This window comes from Nycticebus coucang, chromosome 15 (genome assembly GCF_027406575.1).
Source record: "Nycticebus coucang isolate mNycCou1 chromosome 15, mNycCou1.pri, whole genome shotgun sequence".
In the NCBI taxonomy this organism is placed as follows: domain Eukaryota; kingdom Metazoa; phylum Chordata; class Mammalia; order Primates; family Lorisidae; genus Nycticebus; species Nycticebus coucang.
The window spans coordinates 41,025,378-41,050,560 of NC_069794.1; the positions used below are offsets into that span (position 1 = coordinate 41,025,378).

The following is a 25,183-nucleotide window of genomic DNA, read 5'->3' on the forward strand; positions in this document are numbered from 1 at the left end:
AAGTCAGATTAAATTGGGGTGAGCCCAATATAATCACAAGGATCAGCATCAGAGAAATGCAATGTCACTGGCTTTGAAGACAGAAGAAGGGGTAATGTAGGTGACCTCCAAAAAACAGAAAAATAAGAAAACTGATTTCCCCCTGGTCTACTAAAAGGAACATAGCCCTGTCAAGCACCTTGATTTCTGTAAGACCTATTTCAGACTTCTGACCTCTTTAATTGTAAGATAATTAATGTATAACTTTGACTTAAAATGTACAAATGTAAATTGTGTATTAATTATGTAATTACTTGTACTACTCTGAAATAAAAAAATAAATAAAATTTAAAAATAAAAAAGTTTTAAAAATAAAGAAATAAATTTGTATTTTTAAACCATTAAATTCAAAATATTTTTGTTTACAGCAACCAAAGGAAATGAATACAGTTTGTAATTTGAATAATGAAGGCAGAGATGAGCTCCTATTTTTGCTATAGCTACTTTAGAATATGTGAACAGGTCGTTTTTGAAGACTGAGTTAGAAAAAAAATTGTGAACGTTACCATTCCTGCAGTGTCAAAATTTAAGTCATATATAACTTGTTGGGATGAGGCTTTGAATAACAAATCAACTCTTAGATTTCCCTTTTGAATCACAACTCCTTTGGTTACTCAAAAGTCATTACCATCACCCAATCTTATGTCCTCTAAAACAGATAACCAGACCTCAAGTTCTCTGCAGAGGTCTTTAGCAAGGCTTTGAAGATTAAAGAAAATATAGTTGTTCAAATAATCACTTCCTTTTCCACCTATACCTGCAACATATGAGTCTAATGGGGTTAAGTTAATTAGTATTAGCTTATACTGTTTCTTCTGCCATCATTTGTCAAGATTTAGTCATAAGAGACAAGTACCTGCACATAATTCTTAATTTTTAGTTAGGCATTCATATACCAGCAAAGCTATGGAGGTTTGAGAATCCAGACAACCTTGTAATTACCAACAATTCAGTTCACTATGGAGTTTTGATTTGTACGTCATTGAATAAAACACTGAATACCAAATATAGTGAATATATCAAGACATAAAAATAAATACATTTCTTTAAAACATACATTTTAGTAGCCAATTTTTGTGACTATTGCAAATTATTTTTAATTCTAAAAATAATAATTTTATAGTCCTTCAAATTTAGTTATCTTTGGGAATAAGTTTATATTTTTAACAATGTCAAACGCAGATTTACTACATCTAATGTCTATACTTTTATTTTTATGATGCCTTTAGATAAAAATTAAGCTTAAACTTATACACCTTTACTTCAATTAATAAAAATTCTGCTATCAAGATTTTATATTTGTTTCAGTCATTGCTATTTAGGGTTTGAGGAGTAAATGAGTGCCCAGAGGAATGAATTCCTTAGATGTGCAAACTATTTTTATGTTACAAGTAAAATAGATTGCCAGTGCTTAAATGAAAATACCCAAGAATGTCAATTCCCTTTGTAGGGATTTTTAATTATTGTACATGAAATATTGGTGAAAGTGAGTCTGAACATTAAGGTCAAACACAGCAGAAAGATCACTGTTCATTAGTTTATACTATACCATATCAACATTCGTGGACTTATTCTAGGCAGACATTGTCAATGAAAATTGAGTCACTAATCCATTAAAGCAAATTTCACCAGCCATCTAGGTTCTTTCTTCTTTTAATTTCTATTGCATTAGTTGGAGTTAATTGTGTTTCTCAAATTTGTATGTAAGAAACTTTTAGGGCTCGGCGCCCGTAGCTCAGTGAGTAGGGCATGGGCCACATACGCCGAGGCTGGCGGGTTCCAGCCTGGGCCAGGCCTGCTAAACAACAATGACAACTGCAACCAAAAAATAGCTGGCCATTGTGGCAGGTGCCTATAGTCCAGCTACTCTGGAGGCTGAGGCAAGAGAATCGCTTAAGCCCAAGAGTTTGAGGTTGCTGTGAGCTGTGACATCTAAGCACTCTACTGAGAGTGACATAATGAGAATCTGTCTCAAAAAAAAAAAAAAAGAAACTTTTAGGAAAGATAAGCTATTTTACTTAGAGATTATAACATGATTGCTAAGAACTAAAGATATTTCTATGTCCCTAAATTCTATTAGCTATTCCCCATATCATTTTTTGAAAGGTTTAAAAAGCATAGCAAATATTAATTTATGCATGTCACAGTTGACCTTAAAAACCTCAATTTATTTAAGGCATAGGTAAATTTAAAAACAAACAAGGTAATATTTTATTATTATCTTCTCTTCAGATTTGGAAACTATACAGATAACATACATAGATTAATTATTAAAAGGACTTTCAATGCTAGGATGACACTACATTTTTAGTGACACTCAGGGATAAGCATTGCAAAATATGACAGAAATGAGTCATGCCCAAGAAAGATTTCAATTGACTCAATTGAGTGAGATTATTATGTAATTTAATATCTTATATTATCTTCTCTTCGGATTTGGAAAATATACAGGTAACATACATATATTAATTATTTAAAAGGACTTTCATGCATAAACATTTTTAATGCTAGGATTTTGCTACATTTTTAGTGACACGCAGTGAAAAACACTGCAAAATATGACAGAAATGAGTCATGCCCAACAAGATTTCAATTGACTCAATACAGTGAGATCATGATGTAATTCAAACAAGCTGAAAATTTGTGTCTATTTTGGTTCTTATTGTCTGCCAAGAGAAGAAAGTAAAGCAGATGAATTACAGCCTCTTTTGGGTTTTGCCATTTTTTCTTTAAGAAAAATGGATGTGACGAGAATGTTTTCACGTCCTCATTTGTACACTGCCTTGAGCAGGCTGTGTGTTGGATTAGTAGTAATTGGTGACTTTTGATTTTATGTGTTATCAGGAGCTACAACCATAGAGAAATATGACCTCAGAACAAATTTGTGGATCCAGGCAGGGATGATGAACGGCCGGAGGTTGCAGTTTGGTGTGGCTGTTATTGATGATAAACTCTTCGTAATTGGAGGTCGAGATGGTTTAAAGACATTGAACACTGTTGAATGTTACAATCCCAAAACCAAGACTTGGACTGTCTTACCACCAATGTCAACACATAGACACGGTCTAGGTAAGATCTCTTACTTTATTGATATTCTTAGAAATATATTTTAATGACAATGCAAATGTATTAATATGTCAAAAGACAGCATTATTGGTATAAATTATCATTACCTTTAGGTAATTTGTGGGCTTATTTGAAGCATATATTTTCTTTAAAGTACTTTATCTTTTCTTATGTTGACCAACATATATTTAAACTCTTGAAAGAGATGTTAAGAGATTCCAAAATAAGTAGAACTCAAACTGTCCTCAAAGTTTTTACAGTCTGACAATCATATTATCTGTAAAAATTGATATAAAAAAATGGAGAGAAAGGCCAAAGTAGTGTATCCTAGTAGAAGAAGAAATAGTTAATGGGACTTAGTAAAACTTCTCACATTACTGGAGAGGCCAGTCTACCTGTACCTTTGTACATAATTGATTGCACCTTGAAAACACTGATGGGGAAGAGGGCAATATAGGTTAGGGACATATAAGCTGGCACCATAAATCAATGTGGTAGGATTCATCTGTTCCCTCTATGAGTATCCTGTAGAGAGCACTATATGTGGAGTCAGAAGATTTAGGTGTGCCTCATGTTTACCATCTTCTATTTGGATGAATTACATTTAAATCATTTAAATTCAGCCTCACTCTCCTGATTTGCCACCATTTCAAGGTAGTTAAGTAGATAAAAATATAGTGATTACAATGATTGTGTAATTATCTTCTAAATTATAAATTCCTTACAAGTTTTTTTTAAGGAATTTAATAAATACAAACAACTTTTGAATTTAAACTTTGTTTTAAGGAGATTGTAGGGCCAGTAGCACATTGGGAGACTGAGGCAGATGGATTGCTAGAGCTCAGGAGCTTGAAGCCAGCCTGAGCAAGAGCCAGACTCTGTTTCTACTAAAAATAGAAAAATTAGCCAAGTGTTGTAGCTGGCACGTAGACCCAGCTACTCACAAGGCTGAGGCAAGAGGATCACTTGAACTGAAGAATTTGAGGTTGTTGTGCGCTATGAGGCAGTGGCAATCTACCCAGAATGACAGAATGAGACTCCGTCTCAAAAAAAAAAAAAAAGGAGATTGTAAAAAAAAAAAATACAAAGTGCTTTGTTTGAAAACCCAAAATATGCCAGAAATTTCATTATTTAGTTTATGCATATTAGGGAAATATCAAGATTGCAAATCCACAGATTTAGACTTTTGTAGGTAAGCAAAATTAATAATCATTTCTTATTTAATTTTCTTCAGCACTATATTTTTCATTTGTGTCTACTCTATCATCAGTCTAAACAAAAATGAAAATAGAAAGAGGTAATACCTCTGAACTACAAAAACTTACCTATTTCATCTCTATTAATATGGTTTAACTCCCTTTTCTTTATAGTTTTCTCATTAGTAAAATTAAGGAATAGTAATGAATATCTGATAATTTTTTTTATTTAAATAAATACTGTATGAGTTCTTTAAATCGCCTTGGACCCAATTATAATATGGAAAGCATAAATGGCAAGTAGTCTTTTCCCAGCAAATATTCATGAATATAAACATTTTCTTATAGGTATTTTTTCCAAGCATACTGAGGGATTTCGGCTTTTGTAAATGTTCTATGTGTTGTTTTTATTAGTGAACTACCTAACTACTTGGGTTTCTGTTTGGAAGAAATACAGAGAATAATCACTCTGAACTGGTTTTGGGAATTTCATGTATCTTTCCCCTTTACTGTTTTAGTCAATTCAATTTTTTTGTAAGTTAAATTATGCAGGATATTGTCATGTCAATAAAACACTTCAAAAGTTTTCACCAATAACATATCTTACACAGTGTAACTTCAGTTGTTGAAAGTGTTATGAGGTTATGGATTGCCTCAAACCCAGTCACTTGGGCTGCTTAATCCATTAGGCACCAATGCTGAGCAGAGATGGTTAAGACCATTTGGAAAATCTCTTTTAGTTTGTCTTATTTATTGAGAATTCATTGTAAAGTTACATGTGGAAGTGTGGCTTCATATGAGCCAAGTGCCACAGAGGCGTGAAACATAATGCATGGTTTTCCACAGCGTTTCACAATGCAGTAACAACTCCAGCAATTCACTATTTTCATGTCTAAGTTTCTCTTTTCTGTTTCTTTTTCTTGTGTGAGTTTCATTCCCATTATCAAGTGGATCACCTCTCTTCCCTTTTCAAGGCAGTGGCTTTCTTTGTGTTTTAATTCTTAATGTTTATTGCTTCTTACTAATTCTTAAAAAAAAAAAAAAATGCTCTGCTTCTGTGTTCCCCAAGGTCTGACCTAATAGCTTTAGTGGAAAAATCAGAGCATAGTACATAATTTTGGTCACAGCTCTCATCTCAAACCACTCACAGGCAATGCCCTTCGGTTTACATACTAATCAAATGTCCAATCAGTCGATGCTGGACTGATAGGGATGCAAGGCATCTGTGTTCTCTGCTGAGACAGAGTGCTTCCTCTGTGATCAGTCACGTTCCTTCGTGATCAGCTGAATCACAGGAATTTCAGCACCATGTGTCATACCCAAACACCAAGGACTCCCACACCTTAAGACTCCTGATCTTCCTATGGGATGTAACAGTCTTTGATGTCTTCCAGGGACTTTCATTGCATACATGTTGCTATTTGTTATTTAATTCATCAGATCTTTTCATTTTTATTTTATATTGGTTATTTATTTTTTCCTGATAGATAACTTCAATGTCCATCCTTTTAAATTATTCTTAATCTGTGCGCATTATGACATTTATATCATGTGTTGATGCTTTAGTGTCAGTTAAGTTTGCTTTTTACAGTCTCATGATTCCTACCTGATAACTCATTATAATTACTTTCTTCTTAACAGTATTCATATCCTCCCTTATCTCTGTGAGACTACTTAGTATTCATATTTTGATTTCTTAGCTGCCTCTTTGAATTAATAATTCTTCTTATACATATCAACTTCCTTTTGCTTCTCTTCCTTCAACTTTTTCTTTGCCTCTGTCTCATTTTAAAACTTCCTTTCTTTTTCCTGTTATTCATTCCTTTCTTCTCATCTGCTCCCTCTTTTTTTTTCTTACTTTTTCTCTTTTCCCTCTTTCCCTTCCCTTGCCATGTCTTCTTACTCTCTTTCTCTAACCCTTCTAATTATTTTTAATTGTAGCTGTGGTCTGTGTGTGTGTGTGTGTGTGTGTGTGTTTTACATAAGCATTCCTATGGACAATAGTAAGTACTTTGGCCAGTTGTATGAAAATCCTAAAGCATACGATACTCTTGATATCTTTCTAAAACTTTCAGGATTTGATGGGGGAATTACAGCTGAGCTTGGAACCCTAACCCTGCAAGCTGACTTTGTGTAAACTGCCTGCTGTGATCCCTAACTTCTGGCCTCAGGGTACACATCTATTTACATCTATTCACAAATAAACCCTCTTGAGCTTTTCTTCCTTGTCTGTGATGTCCTAGCCTTAGGACCACTAGCTGAAGTGAGAAGGCAATATTCAGGACCGGCAAGTCTATTTGCTTCTGTTGTTAGCAGTTCCTCATCCAAGCTGGGTTTCAGTGGCATCCTGATGTTAGCAAACCAATTCTGGCAAGCTCTGCATCAACACTGATGCTTTGTTGCTTATCAGTGTAGAAATGCAGGAACTCTTCCAAGGGGAAGAATGTAAATTAGTAAAAAAAAAAAAAAAAAGAACATATCAGGTTTTTCTCCAAGATAGTCCTTCCAGGCAGTACCCTAAATTTTTGTCTAACACAGAAAGTGACAACAGAATTCTGTTTCTCTGGTTGTTTTTACAGTCTTGGTATTAGGTTCTTAAATATATACCATGACTCTCCCTTCAGTCTACTTGACAGGATTCTTTTTGAGTGTAAACCAATAGCCTGTACTAGTTTTCTATTTGTTCACAAACTGGAATGTCTCATTTTACTTGCCACATAGTTAATAAGTACCCACTCATGGCATGCAGTAGGATTATAAAATTGAATATATAATACCATATTATACAAACAAGTGACAAGGAGTTAGAATCTAAAGTGAAATTTCAAAAATTAAAAAATCTGAAAACTCAAAATGCATTTTTGACTTCTATAGCTCCCCCCACCCTGGTTTGATTTGTGTGAAAAATAAAAATCCTTATGTAATTTTATGAAAAAGTCATATAAGTCTGGTAGTTATTAAAGATAATTATGTGGTTCAAATGCTTCAGAGCTATCAATAAATGATCCTTCTGCAGGATAAAATAACATATAAAATTTATATGCATATTAAGTCTGGGACATCAAGGGAGCAATGTATCTGCCTAGAGAATTAGACTAACTGAGACCACAGTTCTCTCATTATGCTACGAATTTTTATTTTATCATTTATGTTTCTAAAAAACATAATTCCATATATGATGGATTTTTAACATTTTATATTGCACAAAACTAAACATTATTATAGTATACTGTTTCAATTAAATCTTTTGAGAAGAAGTTCATCACAGTAATAATAGTGACTGTTCATTGCAGATTTTCTATATGGCATGTAACATGTTATGTGCTAAGTGCAGGGTAGGATTTTTTTTGTTGCTACATCCCTTTTAGCAACAAATAATCTATCTTTTGTCTCCATGGATTTGCCTATTGTGGATATGTTATACGAAAGCAATAACACAATTTGTCTCCTTTTATATAAGACTTCTTTCATGTTTTCAAAGTCCATTCAAGGTGGCGCATCTCAGTATTTCATTCCTTTCATAGCTGAATAATATTCCATTGTTAAGTTTTACTATACTTTTGTATACATTATCAGCAGGAAGGTTGTTTGGGTTGTTTCCATTTTTGGTTACTATGAATAAAACTGCTGTAAGCATTCATGTATGCATTTTTTATTGAACACATGTTTTCAATTATTTAGGGTATATTCATAGATGTTGGATTGTTGGATTGTATGGTAAACTCTTCATTGTACTTTTGGAGGAATTTGCAAAACTGCTTTCCACAATGGCTGCACCATTTTCTATTCACACGAATGTGTGAGGATGCCAGTTTTTCCACATCCTTGCCTACATTTATTCTATTTATAAAAATATTCCTAGTATATTAGCAGCAGCATTTCATTGTGGATTTATATGGATTTTCCTAAAAATTAAATTGTAGAATGTTTTTATTGGCCATTTTGATGCCTTCTCTGGAAAAGGGTCTAAGAAAATATTTTCCTTTTTTTCTTTTTTTAGTAATTTTTCATCTTATTAATTTGTAAGCAATGTTTTTATATTCTGGATACAAGATTTTCAAAGATTTTCTGTAATTCTATGGATTCTACTTTAATTTTATTAATAGTATCTTTTGAAGAACAAAAAATATTAACTAGATGATGTCCAGTTCATTTGTTTTTCTTTTTTTGCTTCTGGTTTTGTCAGCCTATCTTAGAAATTATTATCTAATCTATGATCATGCAAAATTATGCCAAAAAAAAAGAAAAAAAATTATGCCAGTGTTTTCTTTGATAAGTTTTACATTTTTAGGTCCTCAATAAAGAAATATGATCCACTTAGAGTTAATTTTTTAATATGGTATAAAATTGCAGCTCTATTTCATTCTTTTGCAAGTTTTCTAACACCATTTGTTGAAAAGACATTTCTTTCAATTGCATTCTTAGCATCATTGTCAAAAATCAATTGACCATAGGATGGCATCTGTGGCTCAGTGTGTAGGGTGCTGGCCCCATATACAGAGGGTGGCGGGTTCAAACCCGGACCCTGCCAAACTGCAACAAAAAAATAGTCAGGCATTGTGGCAGGCACCTGTAGTGTAGTCCCAGCTACTTGGGAGGCTGAGGCAAGAAAATCGCCTAAGCCCAAGATCTGGAGGTTGCTGTGAGCTGTGCCACCACAGCACTCTACTAAAGGGCAACAAAGTGAGACTCTGTCACTAAAAAAAAAAAAAAAAAATCAATTGACTATAAGCGTAAGGGCTTATTTATGCACTTTTAATTATTTTCCATTAGTTTATATATATAAACTTATGCCAAGTACAACAAAGTCTTGATTTCTACAGCTTTGTAGTAGGTTTCGAAATCAAGTAGTATAAACCCTCTGGCTTTCTTTTTTTTATTTTTTTTATTGTTAAATCATAGCTGTGTACATTAGTGCAATCGCCTGTACCCATTCTAATTCTTTTTCAAGATTTTTGAGCTATTCTGTGTCCCTTGCATTTCCAGATAATTTTATGACCAGGTTTCAATTTCAGCAAAAATGTTGCTGGGACTTAGATACTGATAGCATTGAAGCTAGAGATCAATTTGTAAGGATTGCCATTTTAAAAATATTGTCTTCCTATCCTGTATATAGGGTGTTATTCTATTGATTTATGTCTATGTGACTGTTTTTGTTTTTGTTTTGTTTGACACAGAGTCTCACTCTATTGCTCTAAGTAGAGTGTTATGGTGTCATAGCTCACAGCGACTTCAAACTCCTGGGCTCATGCTATCTTCTTTTTATCTCAGCCTCCTGAGTAACTGGGACTACAGGCACCTGTCACAACTCCCACCAAGATTTTTTTCTATTTTTAGTTGAGATGGGGATCTCGCTCTTGCTCAGGCTGGTCTTGAACTCCTAAGCTCAAGCAATCTACTGTCCTTGGCCTCCCAGAGGAGTAGGATTACAGGTGTGAGCTACATGCCCGCCTAGGTCTTTGTTCTTATATTTATTTATTAAATATGTTCCTAAATAATTTAGTATTTTTGATGCTATTGTAAATGAGATTTTTGCTATATCATTTTCAGACTTTTTATTGCTAGTGTCTAGGAATACAATTTACATTTGTATATTGAATTTGTATCCTGAAACCTAGTTGAACATTTTTATTAGGTTAAGAGAATTTTTTTGTGTGTCTCTCTTAGGATTTTCTATATATAGAACATTGTTATATGCAAGGAGAGAGGGTTTACTTCTTTCTTTCAAACTGTATGATTTTTTTTTTTTTTTTTTATTGTTGGGGATTCATTGAGGGTACAATAAGCCAGGTTACACTGATTGCAATTGTTAGGTAAAGTCCCTCTTGCAATCATGTCTTGCCCTCATAAAGTGTATGATTTTTATTTCTCCCTCTGACCTATTTCTCTGGCTTGAACCTCCAGCATCGAATTGAATGCAGGGATTTTCACCATCAAATACAATGTTTCTTCCTATTTTCATAAATGTTTTTATAAAGTTTTGAAGGCCCCTTATATTCCTCGTTAATTGAACGTTTTTCTCACAAATGGATATTGGATTTTCTTGCATCTATTGAAGTTAGCTTGTGATTTTTGTCCCATCTTCTGTTAGTGTAATGTATTGTGTTAACTAATGGTCAGACGTTGAACCACTTTAGCTTTTTCAGAGAAATTCCACTTAGTCATGGTTTCTATACTGCTTTTTTACTATATATACTGCCATTGTATTTACTGCTGTATTTTGTTCACTAGTATTTTATGGTAGGTTTCTTATCCATATTCACAAGACATACTCGTCTCTTATGATTTCTTTGCCTGGTTTATCAAAGCAATACTGGTTTCATAAAATGAATTGGGAAACGATCGCTCATCTTCTATGTAGTAGTTTGTAGAGCATTGGTGGTCACCAGAAAACTAGAAAGGGGATGAATGAACACACTGAAACATCACAAACCTCATTGTTCTTATCTAAATGCAACTGTTTTACTTGAATAAACATTTCTCTTATTGTTAAAAGCCTTTATGTATTTACCAATGTTGTAATTTTGACTGTCTTTGCCAGTATTTTCATTCATTACTTGTATGAAGTAGAGAATTTTTTGGAGGTCTTTACTCTGCTATTCCTGCCAATGACTCTATAAGGGATTATTTTTATATGGCAGTAATAAGCATAAACTAAGCAATTCTTAAGCAAAAGGAGTCTCTTGTAAACATAACACTTAGCTTAGAAAATTGGCTGAATGTCCTGGAACCTGGCTGAAACAAAAGGACATTTATTAGTTTAAAAGATACTAAAATTACATCCCTGTGAAAGTCTGGTGAGGACAGACGCTTCCATGGAAGGACACTGGATTCCTCAGCCGGCATCTCTGCTTTACTTACTCGAGGTCTGTGAGGTAGATCTGAGATACAATGGCCTTTAGACTAGATGTTGCTGCAACCTTTGCCAATTAAAATAATAATAATAATAATACAAAACAAAATCTTCCTTTCCTTCCTTCCCTCCTTTGCTTTGTTCATACCAACTTTAAAGTTTCTGTTGGGAATGCATTATTGACCAAGCTCAATTTGTAAGTATAGGCCTCAGGTTTCTAGGGTCAGGAAAAAGGAGGAACTCAATCAATTGTTACTAATAGTGTAATACAAAGGCTTGCCTTTCCATGAACACTCATGCATATAGGCATTCTCAGAGTAAGAACAATCAGATACAGGGGCAGTGGAGGAAGAATTGGTCATTTGTTTCTCCATTGTAAATAAGATAATTGATCAGACACCTACAACTAATTTAGAAGATAACCATTTTATTGTCATTTTTTAATTTTTTTAAGACAAAGTCTCAAACTGTCGCCCTGGGTAGAGTGCCATGGCATCACAGCTCTCAGCAACCTCAAACTCTTGGGCTTAAGTGATTCTCTTGCCTCAGCCTCCCAAGTAGCTGGGACTACAGGCACCCGCCACAACATCCAGCTATTTTTCGGTTGTAGTTGTCATGGTTGTTTAGTGGGCCCAGGCTGGATTTGAATCCACCAGCTCCAGTGTATGTGGCTGGCACCCTAGCCACTTGAGCTACAGGCACAGAGCCTTTGTTGTCTTTTTAAAGATGCAAAAATGACAATAGAGTGGCCAATCATTTTTCCAATGTCACACCATTTTATACAGAAAGCTAAGTTTCTTTGACTCAAAACTCATAGTCTTTGTAATAAAACATGCTATTGCCAATAAATAAGTAAATAATAATAATGGAATATATTTACTTATAAAAGCATTTGTTTTTATTCTTTTGTTGTCATTTTAATTTATCTGTTAAGATTCACTCTATCAACTTTTACAAAATAAAAGATAGACATGCAAAAAGAAAAAAAGAAAGAATTAAAAAATCAATTCCATACTTGAATGTCTGGATAAAACCAATAGCATTGATAATTATAAACATTCTGTTGGATAATTTGAGAAATTATTCAGCCAAAGTATTTTCAGTTTGAAGAACAGATAAAATGTAGATAGAGATAGACAAATGGATAGGTAGGTAAATAGACTGAATATATTGATAAATAAATAATGTTCTGTATGGTTCACTTCTCATCTATATTCCTTGAATTCCCCTGAGATTGAAAAAGGGGAAAGTACTGCTATATTGTAATTGTCATTTTTGTATATGTTATCTATTATTTTTATTTTACATAGTGGTAATATAACATATGCATGTTTTATCATTTCAATTATATGTTTAATCATGACTCTTTTCCACATTTAACATAGTTCTTATAAAATAATTTTTAATGGTTGAAAAACATTGCATCAGATTATAATTTAACCATCCCTCTATTATTGAATGGTTAAGTTGATTCTAGACATTTTTATTTTAAATAATACTGCCTTCAATGACATAAATATCATCATGGAGATCATGTTTTTACAGTTTGCATTCATTTTCTAGGACAGATTCCCAGAAGAATGCCAGAGTCATAATAGCAGTTTTAATATAATTACAATGACTGACTTTGCAACTAATATTTGAGTTAAAAAATGCATATTTTTATTGAAACATTACATATCTTACAGGCTGGTTTTCCACAAATTTTACTAATATTTTTATCTTATTTATATTTTTTATGTACATAGAAGTCTAAATAGTTATTTTTTAATGTTATTGATATGCCAAATATTGGGATTCCTACGATATTTGAGGAATATTAAGAGAAATGTAAAGATATATATACATGCAATATTCCATCAAAGAACTTAAAACAATGAACACAAATTTAGTTAGTGTCCTCAAATACATGCAATAGATATTGAACTTTGAAAAAAGAAAGTGAAAAAAACAAAAATATAAGAAATATCTCTTCAAATTTAAGACATTTGCTGTAATGAAGTATCAAATAAAAGTTTTAGAAACAATAAAATCGATGTCATTTAAATAAAATAAAATTCAATGTATTAAAATTGTGAGAAAACATACGAGACAAAAATCAGTAATTAGAAAATTCAGCTGGGCCTGGTAGCTCACACCTGTCATCCTAGCACTCTGGGAGGCTGAAGCAGGAAGATCTCCTGAAGTCAGGCATTTGAGACCAAGCCTGAGCAACAGCGAGACCCTGCCTCTACTACAAAATTAGCTGGGCAGTATACGAGCAGAAAATAAACCATTTGTTATGTTCACAAAATTACTGACCTCATGAGAAAAGCAAACAGTGCTCTCTCCTACCTGCAAAGGCTTGCCCAGTTTGTGACTTGCCCTCTTCCTCTTCCTTAAAAGCAATGTGATTTCTCTTCTGGTTTGTTACATTAAACAACGGGAGAAGCTCTCCTTAGAGGAGGGGATAATGCACAGGTAGACTAGAAGAATCTGTGTATTTGTATCAAAAATGCTCACATGCCAGAGAAACAAAACAAATGAGAATTCATAAAGTACACGGAAGAAATATGATGTTAAAATGAACATATCAAGTAGTGCTTTAAAAATGATATTAAGTATTTGAAGTAATAAAATCTCTTGAATTTACATATGAAGAAAGAGAACTCAAAGTGACATTTATTATCAATTTGTCCCTGGCTTTTAGAAACCTTATGTATAACAAAAAGGAATAAATGGAATGAAAACAAATCAGCATAGCACATCCTTACATTATTTATCTTTTGATATAATCCATTAGACCAGAATATCTCATTTTATCCTGTCAGCTTTCATTGTTTGGAAAGGAAAATTGTTTCAGTGTAGTGACTGTTTCTAGGTTTACATCAGTGTATGTTTGCCCTCTTCATGTCTCTTTTACTTAAGAAATCACATTTCTTACTAGACCAAGACAAGTTGTATTTCTCTAAAAGGGTTGACTCTTCAAAGTTTTGCATATTTCACAGGGAAACAAAATTTAAATCTGCCTCCTCAGAATAAGGTATCAGATATAATTTTAAATACAGTACACAGGTTGATGGCTGACTAGAGGCATTCCAGGCATACCTCATCCACTTAGAAGAGTCAAAACAGTGTGTAGACAATCAAACCTTAAATGTATTATACAAGTAGGACACGGAGTTCAACTGAAAAGTGACAGGAAATACTGCAATCCAGGAAGGAGAATGAAAACGGTAGCATACACCAGGGACCAAGGGTGAATCCCTAGTATGAGAGATGGGTGAGTGACTGTCCACATTTCCACTGAAAAATCATACAATCCTGGGGGGTGCCTACTCCTCCCTAAGGAGTAGGGTGCTGGTCCCATATTCTGGAGGTGGCGGGTTCAAACCCAGCCCCAGCCAAAAACCACAAAAAAAAAAAAAAAAAAAAATCATACAATCCAAGCCACAGAATCCTTACAAGCTCTGATTCTGACTTGGGAAATGGCTGGAAGACTGTGGGAAGGAACTGTTCCAGGGAGGAAAAAGGCATTGGGTCCCACACATTTTCTAGGACAGCAATGGCTGCAGTAAGATTCCATTCTTGATCTCAGCTTTTAATAGACTATGGAAGGTCATAAGAACAGGTGGCACTAGTCCTAAATGGTACCAAAATTTAGGCTGCTGCTTGTAGAGCTGGGGTGTGAATGGGGGATGAGCTTTTGCAAACAGGACTCAGTAGCAAGCAATGTCTGGACTGCAGCATCTGGTCCTGAAAGAGAGCAACAGTCCTGGGCCTGAGCAGAAGGAGACTTGCCACAGACCCTGGACAGGAGTTGGGCTGGGGTTCTAGTAGCTCAAGGCTGAATTCAGGGCTAAGCACAGACTTATGAGTTTTATTGAACAGCCGTGTTAGCTGCACAGCCATTAAGGGAAAGCAAGCCTCATTGAGCATGAAGTATGAGAGGAAAATAAGTCCCCCTCCTGCCTGACATTACTGCCCATGGAAGAATCTCAATGCATTCATGTCACCTCTCACACAAGGCATTTTACCAGGGGCTTGAAAATCACATCACCAAGTCAAGATTGGTGCCTGCACTTACCAGTTGGGGCCCAAGTACAAGTTTGCCTGGTTTTGTTCCACCCAGCTTCTTGCCATCCTGATACAGAGTATGGGATCCAGGGTCCTGGAGGTTCCAAACACAATTCACCACTAGGTCATCCCAGTGCATTTCCCAGGGGACAGAGATGGGGCACAAACATCCTACCAATTCCACAATAGCTGGCTTTTACCTGAAATTACCATCAAATGGCCTGGAGGTCAGCCCATAAAGCCCATTGTAACTTATGTTAACACGAGTGAATAGCACGAGGGAATGAGAAGAGCATCTCACCACCACGCTAGTGCTGTCACTCATACCACACTGGTTGCCCAGGAGCAGAAGAGCCCACTCACCTGCCCAGGACACTGCTACTGAAACTGGCATTGGAAAAAGTTACCTAGAGGCCCAAGAATCAGAGTCCTAGAGTCACTCCACTGGTGTCAGCATACATTGCCCCAGCACACAATAACAGACATGCTTAGCTCACCACTATTACCAATGAATCCTGAAGAGAGGCCCATATGGCATTGAAGTTCCAGCACAACTTCACCATAGCTTCCACTAATAAATGCATTCTAACACATGGAGGAAACCATAGATACCACTGATGCTATTTATAGCCAACAAAATCACACAGTCTTTACTACATATTCAGGAAAAAGTATTCCTTTCATGAAAGAAAATTTAAAAATAAGAAGAAACACTACACCCTATTTACAGAAATTAATGTAAAGATACAGGAAACTTGCAAAATGAAAGTAATATAATAGCCTCCTAGGAACAGAACAATTTTTCTAAATGATTATCCCAACAGGAGCAGAAAAAGCATTTGATAAAATTCAGCAGCCTTTCATGATAAAAACCCTCAATAAACTAGGCAGAGAAGTAAAATACCTCAAAATAAGAATGGCTATATATGACAAAATAAGATAAATATTTAAGGGTAAAATTGAACACATCTTCTCTAAGAACCATAATATTTCACTTTCCAATTTCACTTTCCCATTCAACATAATAGTAGAAATTGTAGCCAAAGGACTCAGGCATGAAAAAGAAAAAGCACAAAGACATCCAAATTGCAAAACATGAAATGTAATTATACCTCTTTGCTGATGAAATGATATCATATCTGGAAAATTCCTAAACAAGCAAAAAATATTATATAAGGTGGTCATAAAATTCATGTGCAATTTTAAGTTGCACACTATTTTAACTTGCACATGAATTTATGGCCACACTGTATTTGATAAATGAATTTAGTTAAGTTGCAGGAACAAAATCAGCATACGTACAAAAATCAGTAGTTTTTCTATATACCAATAATAATCTTAGAATGAAACAATGAAGGCAATTCTACATGCAATGGCTACAAAAAAAAATGAAAAATAAAATTGCTAGGAAGTGAAAGACCATAGGAAAAACTGAAAAGCAGTGACAAATAAATGAGAGATGACATAAACAAGTGAAAAACCATCCCATAATTATGCATCAGAAGAATTAACATCATTAAAGTGACCAAACTGCCCAAAGCAATATACAGATCCATGAAATTTCTATCAAATTACCAATGTTTTTTCACAGTTTAGAAAAAACAATCCAAAAATTTATATGAAACAAAAAAAGAGCCCAAATATCAAAAGCAAAAAGAACAAAGATGGATGCATGACATTACCTGACTTCACTTTATATTATATGGCTATAATACTGTCTGTAATTCTAACAGTAGAATAAAAATGAAAAAATATTGTACTCAAGGACTTGAATAGGGAGTCCAAAGAAATTAATTAAGAACAAACAGATATTCATAAGATGAGTAAAATTCCTATGATCACATTGCTTCAAGTCAGAATCAATAATTAGGAAAGATTTCCAAAAGGAGGTGATACCTCAACTGAACCATAAAGGACTCCTTAGGCAAATTGAAGAAGGAAAGTATATTTCAGACAAAGAAGCAAAACATTGCAAAAACACAAGGAAAAGAAAGCATAGTATATTTGAGTAGCAAACCCCAAGTGTGGCCAGTAAACAAATTAATTTCAATAGTCTTGGATTATTTTATGAAAAAGTTTTAAATATAACAAATATTCTTTTTCATTTGTTTTAATTCCAGTACAATAGATATGAGGAAAATATATAATAAAATATATATTATTTTATATAATTATGCAGGTCATATTATCAGACTAGGAGGTCATATGACCACTATTGTCTGATAATATGACCTGCACAATCCAATTGATAATATTTCAATTGGAATTTTATTTTAATAATAAAATATTAATTTTAGGGTAACTTTTTGTCTATAAGTGGTTCTGTATACTTAAAGTTAGTCCATTTTTTAAATAATAAGTGTATAACATAACCTTTAGTTTAATAAGAATTACAGAGTTTGAGATTTAATTTTTAGAAACATGATGGCCACTTGTTCACTCAAAAATATTAATTTTATTATAGAAGCTCACCAATTCAATTCCTGTTATTCTAGTTTTTTATTCTAATTTATGGCTTAATTTTCTCTGGAGAAATATTTTATACTTTTTATAAATTTCTCTGGAGCAAATATTTTATTTTGGATTTTAATTTATTTTATATTTTAATCTTTTTTATAAATGCCTTTCACCTAAGTGGCCATGCAAATATTCCATATCTCAACTTAGAATGCATTTTAAACCTACGTCTAATAGAAAATTCCTTCAGGAGAGATTAAAGATGGCAGCCAAGTAACAGCTTCCCTGCAACTGGGAACAGTGAGTCTGGGAAGACAAGACTCCAGGCATCTCTGGCCAGTGGGATCTGCCTAAAATCTTCCCTTTGAGGATACAGGGAGCCAGCAAGGGACTTCTGGACCCCAAGAGGAGGACAAAAACAGTGGAAAACTGGCAAGTGGTTGCATGTGTTCGATCGAACTAATCACGCCAGCAACTTTAAGTACAAGCAGCACTGAGACTGCAAACCAGAAAGGCCTTACCTGTGAACTGTTTCGGTGTTCTTGGACTTGGCACTCAGTTGAACTGCCTTGGGGAGAGCTTGAGCAGGAGTGTGGAGAACTTTGGGCATTTTCTGGGGCCCCAGACTGAGCCACTGAGCTAGGCGCAGGAAGCCATTGTGAAAGAAGTGCCCCGGCAAGCTCCGCCCTCAGGGTCTCAGAGCAAGGATTGTGCGGGTCAAAGTAACCTACTGACTGAGCAGCCTAAAGGCGGGGACTGAGCTGCCTCACAGCCTTAATCCTTAGGGGCAGAGTGAGACGGTTTTGGCACACTGGAGCCTTGGGCTGTTGCCCTGGGTAGAATGCTGTGATGTCACAGCTCATAGCAACCTCAAACTCCTGGGCTTGGTGCCGCCTAAAACCTCCAGCCCAGAGAGCTGTGCAGCGACCCCTGACCAGTGACCCGCACCCACCGGACCTCCACATTCCCTGACCAAGAACTGCAGGAGCCACGCAACCCTGTGTCCTCCCTCCTGTGTTCTCCCAGCTTCCACACTAGCCCGTTCATCTGGACAGGGACTCTGGTAGCTGCGTGCTCTTTGGAGCCCTCCCTGCCTCTGCGCAGAGCTCTTCTCCTGGCCAGAGACTGCTGGAACCTCGGGCTCTCTGTGCCAAAGTCACTAGGCACCAGGCACTCCCAGAACCGTGCGCACCACCCCCAGCCCTGTTGCTGAATCCGGGTGTGTCACAAACCGGAACTGCTTCCACAACCAGAACTCCCTAGCTAGAGCAGCCCCAGAGGAACTACACAGGGTCACTCCCTACAAAGATCCAGCAACAATAGAGTGATCTCGCTGGGGTCTAATCTTGGAGAGACACCTCCCCAATTCTGAGGACAGCCAGAGGCAACAGTGAAAAACAATCATGAGGCGAAATCAACAGAAAAACTCTGGCAATATGAATAATCAGAGTATATCAACTCTCCCAAGGATCAATGGGGCAGAAACAGCACAAGACCCCATGCACAAACAAATAGCTGAGATGTCAGAAATTGAATTCAGGATCTGGATAGCAAATAAGATCGAATTAGAATTCCAAAAGTTATCTCAAGAATTCAAGAGACCAAATGACCAAAGATTTCGACACATTGAGACAAGAAGTTGCATCCCTCAAAGATCTGAGAAACACAGTAGAATCCCTCAGTATCAGAATGGAGCAAGCAGAAGAAAGGATTTCTGACATTGAAGACAATGGAGCAAGCAGAAGAAAGGATTTCTGACATTGAAGACAAAGCTTTCGAACGCTCCCAAACCCTCAAAGAAGAAGAGAAATGGAGAGCAAAAACAGACCACTCTCTCAGAAAGAACTCGGATAATTTGAAGAAAACCAATATCCGTCTTATAGGGATCCCTGAAAGTGATGAAGTGGCTTCACAAGGCACAGAGTCTCTTCTCCATGAGATTATGAAGGAGAACTTTCCAGACATGCCAAGAGATTCTGAAATTCAGATAGCAGACAGTTTCAGAACTCCAGCACAACTCAACCCAAATAAGACATCCCCCAGACACAGCATAATCAATTTCACTAAAGTTAATATGAAGGAGAAAATTCTGAAAGCTGCCAGATGAAAGAAAACCATTACCTACAAGGGGAGGAATATCAGAATAACTGCAGAACTCTCTGCTGAAACCTTTCAAGCTAGAAGAGGATGGTCATCAACTTTTAATCTCCTAAAACAAAATAACTTTCAACCCAGGATCCTGTACCCAGCTAAACTGAGCTTCATTTATGAAGGAGAAATTAAATACTTCAACGACATGCACATGTTGAAGAAATTTGCCACAACTAAACCAGCTCTCCAGGACATTCTTAGACCTATCCTCCATAGAGACCAGCATAATTCTCTACCACAAAAGTAAACCCACCCAAAAAATTCTTGATCAAATTCCAACTTCCACAGTCGCAAAAGGATTAAAAATGTCCACCAGTCTCTCAAAAGGCTTATCAATACTCTCAATTAATGTGACTGGTTTAAATTTTCCTCTAAAGAGGCATAGGTTGGCGGACTGGATACAAAAACTCAAGCCAGATATCTGCTGCATCCAAGAATCGCATCTTACATTAAAAGACAGATATAGACTCAAGGTGAAGGGATGGTCATCAATATTCCAGGCAAATGGAAAGCAGAAAAAAGCAGGCGTTGCAATCCTGTTCATAGACGCAATAGGCTTTAAACCAACCAAAATAATTAAGGATAAGGATGGACACTTCATATTTGTTAAAGGTAATACTCAATATGATGAGATCTCTGTTATTAATATTTATGCACCCAACCACAACGCACCTCAATTTATAAGAGAAACTCTAACAGGCATGAGCAACTCGATTTCCTCCACTTCCATAGTAGTTGGAGATTTTAACACCCCTTTAACAGTCCTGGATAGATCCTCCAAAAAGAAGCTAAGCAAAGAAATTTTAGATTTAAACTCAACCATTCAACATCTGGACTTATGAGACATCTACAGAACATTTCATCCCCCAAAAAACTGAATACACATTCTTCTCATCAGCCCACGGAACATACTCCAAAATCGACCACATCCTAGGCCACAAATCTAACCTCAGCAAATTTAAAAAAATAGAAATTATTCCTTGCATCTTCTCAGATCATCATTGGAATAAAAGTTGAACTAAATAACAACAGGAACCTGCATACCCATACAAAAACATGGAAGCTAAACAACCTTATGCTGAAGGATACATGGGTTATAGATGAGATTAAGAAGGAAATCACCATATTATTGGAACAAAACAACAATCAAGACATGAATTACTAGAGCCTCTGGGATACTGCAAAGGCAGCCCTAAGAGGAAAATTGATAGCACTGCAAGCCTTCCTCAAGAAAACGGAAAGAGAGGAAGTCAATAACTTAATGGAACATCTCAAGCAACTGGAGAAAGAAGAACACTTCAACCTCAAATGCAGAAGAAGAAAAGAAATAACCAAAATCAGAGCAGAATTAAATGAAATTGAAAACAAAAGAATTATACAACAGATCAATAAATCCAAAAGTTGGTTTTTTGAAAAGATCAATAAAATAGATAAACCTTTGGCCAACCTAACCAGGAAAAAAAGAGTAAAATCTCTAATTTCATCAATCAGAAATGGTAATGATGAAATAACAGACCCCTCAGAAATTCAAAAAATCCTTAACGAATACTACAAGAAACTCTACTCTCACAAATATGAAAATCTGAAAGAAATCGACCAATACCTGGAAGCACGCCACCTACCAAGACTTAGCCAGAACGAAGTGGAAATGCTGAACAGGCCTATATAAAGTTCTGAAATAGCATCAACTATACAAAATCTCCCTAAAAAGAAAAGCCCAGGACCAGATGGCTTTACATCAGAATTCTACCAAACATTTAAAGAAGAACTAGTACCTATACTACTAAACCTCTTCCAAAATATAGAAAAAGAAGGAATATTACCCAACATATTCTATGAAGCAAACATCACCTGGATCCCCAAACCAGGGAAAGACCCAACAAGAAAAGAAAATTATAGACCAATATCACTAATGAATATAGATGCTAAAATACTCAATAAGATCCTCACAAACAGAATCCAACAACACATCAAAAAAATTATACACCATGACCAAGTCGGATTTATCCCAGGGTCTCAAGGCTGGTTCAATATACGTAAATCTATAAATGTAATTCAACACATAAACAAACTTAATAATAAAGACCATATGATTCTTTCAATTGATGCATTAAAAGCTTTTGATAATATCCAGCATCCCTTCATGATCAGAGCACTTAAGAAAATTGGTATAGAAGGGACATTTCTTAAACTATTAGACACCATCTACAGCAAACCCACAGCCAATATCGTATTGAATGGAGTTAAATTGAAATCATTTCCACTTAGATCAGGAACCAGGCAATGTTGCTCATTGTCTCCACTGCTCTTTAACATTCTAATGGAAGTTTTAACCATTGCAATTAGGGAATAAAAGGCGATCAAGGGTATCCACATAGGGTCAGAAGAGATTAAACTTTCACTCTTCACAGATGATATGATCGTATATCTGGAAAACACTAGGGATTCTACTACAAAACTTTTAGAAGTGATCAAGGAATATAGCAATGTCTCAGGCTACAAAATCAACACCCATAAATCTGTAGCCTTTATATATACCAACAATAACCAAGCTGAAAAAACAGTCAAGGACTCTATTTCTTTCACAGTAGTGCCAAAGAAGATGAAATATTTGGGAGTATATCTAACAAAGGATGTGAAAGTTCTCTACAAAGAGAACTATGAAACTCTAAGAAAAGAAATAGCTGCAGATGTTAACAGATGAAAAAACATACCATGCTCGTGGCTGGGAAGAATCAACATTGTTAAAATGTCCATACTGCCCAAAGCAATATATAACTTTAATGCAATTCCTATTAAAACTCCATTGCCATACTTTAAAGATCTTGAAAAAATAATACTTTGTTTTATATGGAATCAGAAAAAACCTTGAATAGCCAAAACATTACTGAGCAATAAAAACAAAGCAGAAGGTATCACCCTACCAGACCTGAGACTGTACTATAAATCCATAGTGATCAAAACCGCATGGTACTGGCACAAAAGCAGAGAAGTAGATGTCTGGAATAGAATAGAGAACCAAGAGATAGATCCAGCTACTTATTGTTATTTGATTTTTGACAAGCTAATTACAAACATTCAGTGGGGAAAAGATTCCCTATTTAACAAATGGTGCTGGGTAAACTGGCTGGCAACCTGTAGAAGATTGAAACTGGACCCACACCTTTCACAATTAACTAAGATAGACTCTCACTGCATAAAAGATTTAAACTTAAGACATAAAACTGTAAAAATACTTGAAGAAAGTGCAGGGAAAACTCTTGAAGGAATCGGCCTGGGTGAATATTTTATGAGGAGGACTCCCCAGGCAATTGAAGCAGTATCAAAAATACACTACTGGGACCTGATCAAACTAAAAAGCTTCTGCACAGCCAAGAACATAGTGAGTAAAGCAAGCAGACAGCCCTCAGAATGGGAGAAAATATTTGCAAATTATACCTCTGATAAAGGTCTGATAACCAGAATCCACAGAGAACTCAAAAGTATTAACAAGAAAAGAACACGTGACCCCATCTCAGGGTGGGCAAGGGACTTGAAGAGAAACTTCTCTAAAGAAGACCGAACGCAAGATCTACAAACACATGAAAAAAAGCTCATCATCCTTAATCATCAGAGAAATGCAAATTAAAACTACTCTGAGATATCACCTAACCCCAGTAAGAGTAGCCCACATAACAAAATCCCAAAACCAGAGATGTTGGCGTGGATGTGGAGGAAAGGGCACACTTCTACACTGCTGGTGGGAATGCCCACTAATACATTCTTTCTGGAAGGATGTTTGAGAATGCTTAGAGACCTAAAAATAGACTTGCCATTCGATCCTATAATTCCTTTACTAGGTTTATACCCAGAAGACAAAAAGTCACAATATAACAAAGACATCTGTACCAGAATGTTTATTGCAGCCCAATTCATAATTGCTAAGTCATGGAAGAAGCCCAATTGCCCATCAAGCCACCAATGGACTAGCCAAACTGTGGTACATGTATACCATGGAATACTATGCAGCCTTAAAGAAAGATGGAGACTTTACCTCTTTCATGTTTACATGGATGGAGCTGGAACATGTTCTTCTTAGCAAAGTATCTCATGAATGGAAGAAAAAGTATCCAATGTACTCAGCCCTACTATGAAGCTAAATTATAGCTTTCACATGAAGACTATAACCCAACTATAGCACAAGACTATGGGGAAAGGGCCAAGGAAGGGGAAGGGAGGGGGGAGGTTTTGGTGGAGGGAGGGTGATGGGTGGGGCCACATCTATGGTGCATCCTAGAATGGGTACAGACGATTGCACTAATGTACACAGCTATGATTTACAATAAAAAATAAATAAATAAAAAGAAAAGAAAATTCCTTCAGCCTTAATAATTTCCAACTTAATGTGCTAGTGGTATTGGAATGCTAAAGCAATCAAAGACAAATTTTATTTAGATTAATGGATATTTAAACCCAAAGAATACCTAGGAGAATATTTACTTCAGAATCTTAATTTTACAAATGAGAAAACACAGGACCAGAAAGATTAACTAGCCTGTTGAAGTTGTTACAGTTCATTAGTGGTAAAGCTGGGTCTAGAATTCTCCACAAATTTAAGGTTTTGTTTTTTTTCACTGTAAGTATGATGAACCTAGGGGGCAGAGTCAGGCTTTGTGAGGATTAAAAATAAGGGGAAAATATAGCAATTGGCATCTGAACTCATTGAGAGAGCCCTCTTCTGGGAGTGAAGGGAGCCTGGTGAGTGAAGGGTCCTCAAACTTAAGTTTCTTCAGCCTTGCAAGAAATCCTCTTTCAGTGAAGGAAACTATCATCCTTTACTTTTACTCTTTGCTTCCATCAACACATTGTTATTTGTTTTTCATTTTATGAGTATTACAGATTATGTTGTATGTAAGTTCACATAACATCACTTTCAAGACTATATACAGTTTATATTTTTCTAAAAAATGTTTTCTCTTTTTCATGTGGTGTATAAAACTTATAAGTATTGTGGACTATACTTTCAGGCTATCCATTTATTAAGGCTCAAATTAGTGGACAGCACCTGTGACTCAGTGGGTAGGGCACTGGCCCCATATACCGAGGGTGGTGGGTTCAAACCGGACCCGGCCAAATTGCAACAAAAAAATAGCTGGGTGTCGTGGTGGGCACCTGTAATCCCAGCTACTCGGGAAGCTGACGCAAGAGAATGGCCTAAGCCCAGGAGATGGGAGGTTTCTGTGAGCTGTGTGATGCCATGGCACTCTACCTAGGGTGGTAAAGTGAGACTCTTAACTTTACAAAAAAAGAAAAAAAAAAAAAGGCTCAAATTAATAGAATAAATCTATAAAGACCCAACGTGAAATTCCATGGATATATGGGCTTG

At 35.7% G+C, this 25,183-nt stretch overlaps 1 protein-coding gene across 1 annotated transcript in view; it reads left to right on the forward strand.

Annotated features, from left to right (window-relative positions):
* The window catches only part of KLHL1 (kelch like family member 1), a 326,246-nt gene that overhangs the window by 232,522 nt on the left and 68,541 nt on the right, over positions 1 to 25,183 (forward strand). Inside the window, exon 7 of the mRNA XM_053563984.1 lies at positions 2,884 to 3,108. Coding sequence (XP_053419959.1) covers positions 2,884 to 3,108 — 225 coding nt within the window. The remainder of the gene's footprint in view (positions 1 to 2,883; positions 3,109 to 25,183) is intronic.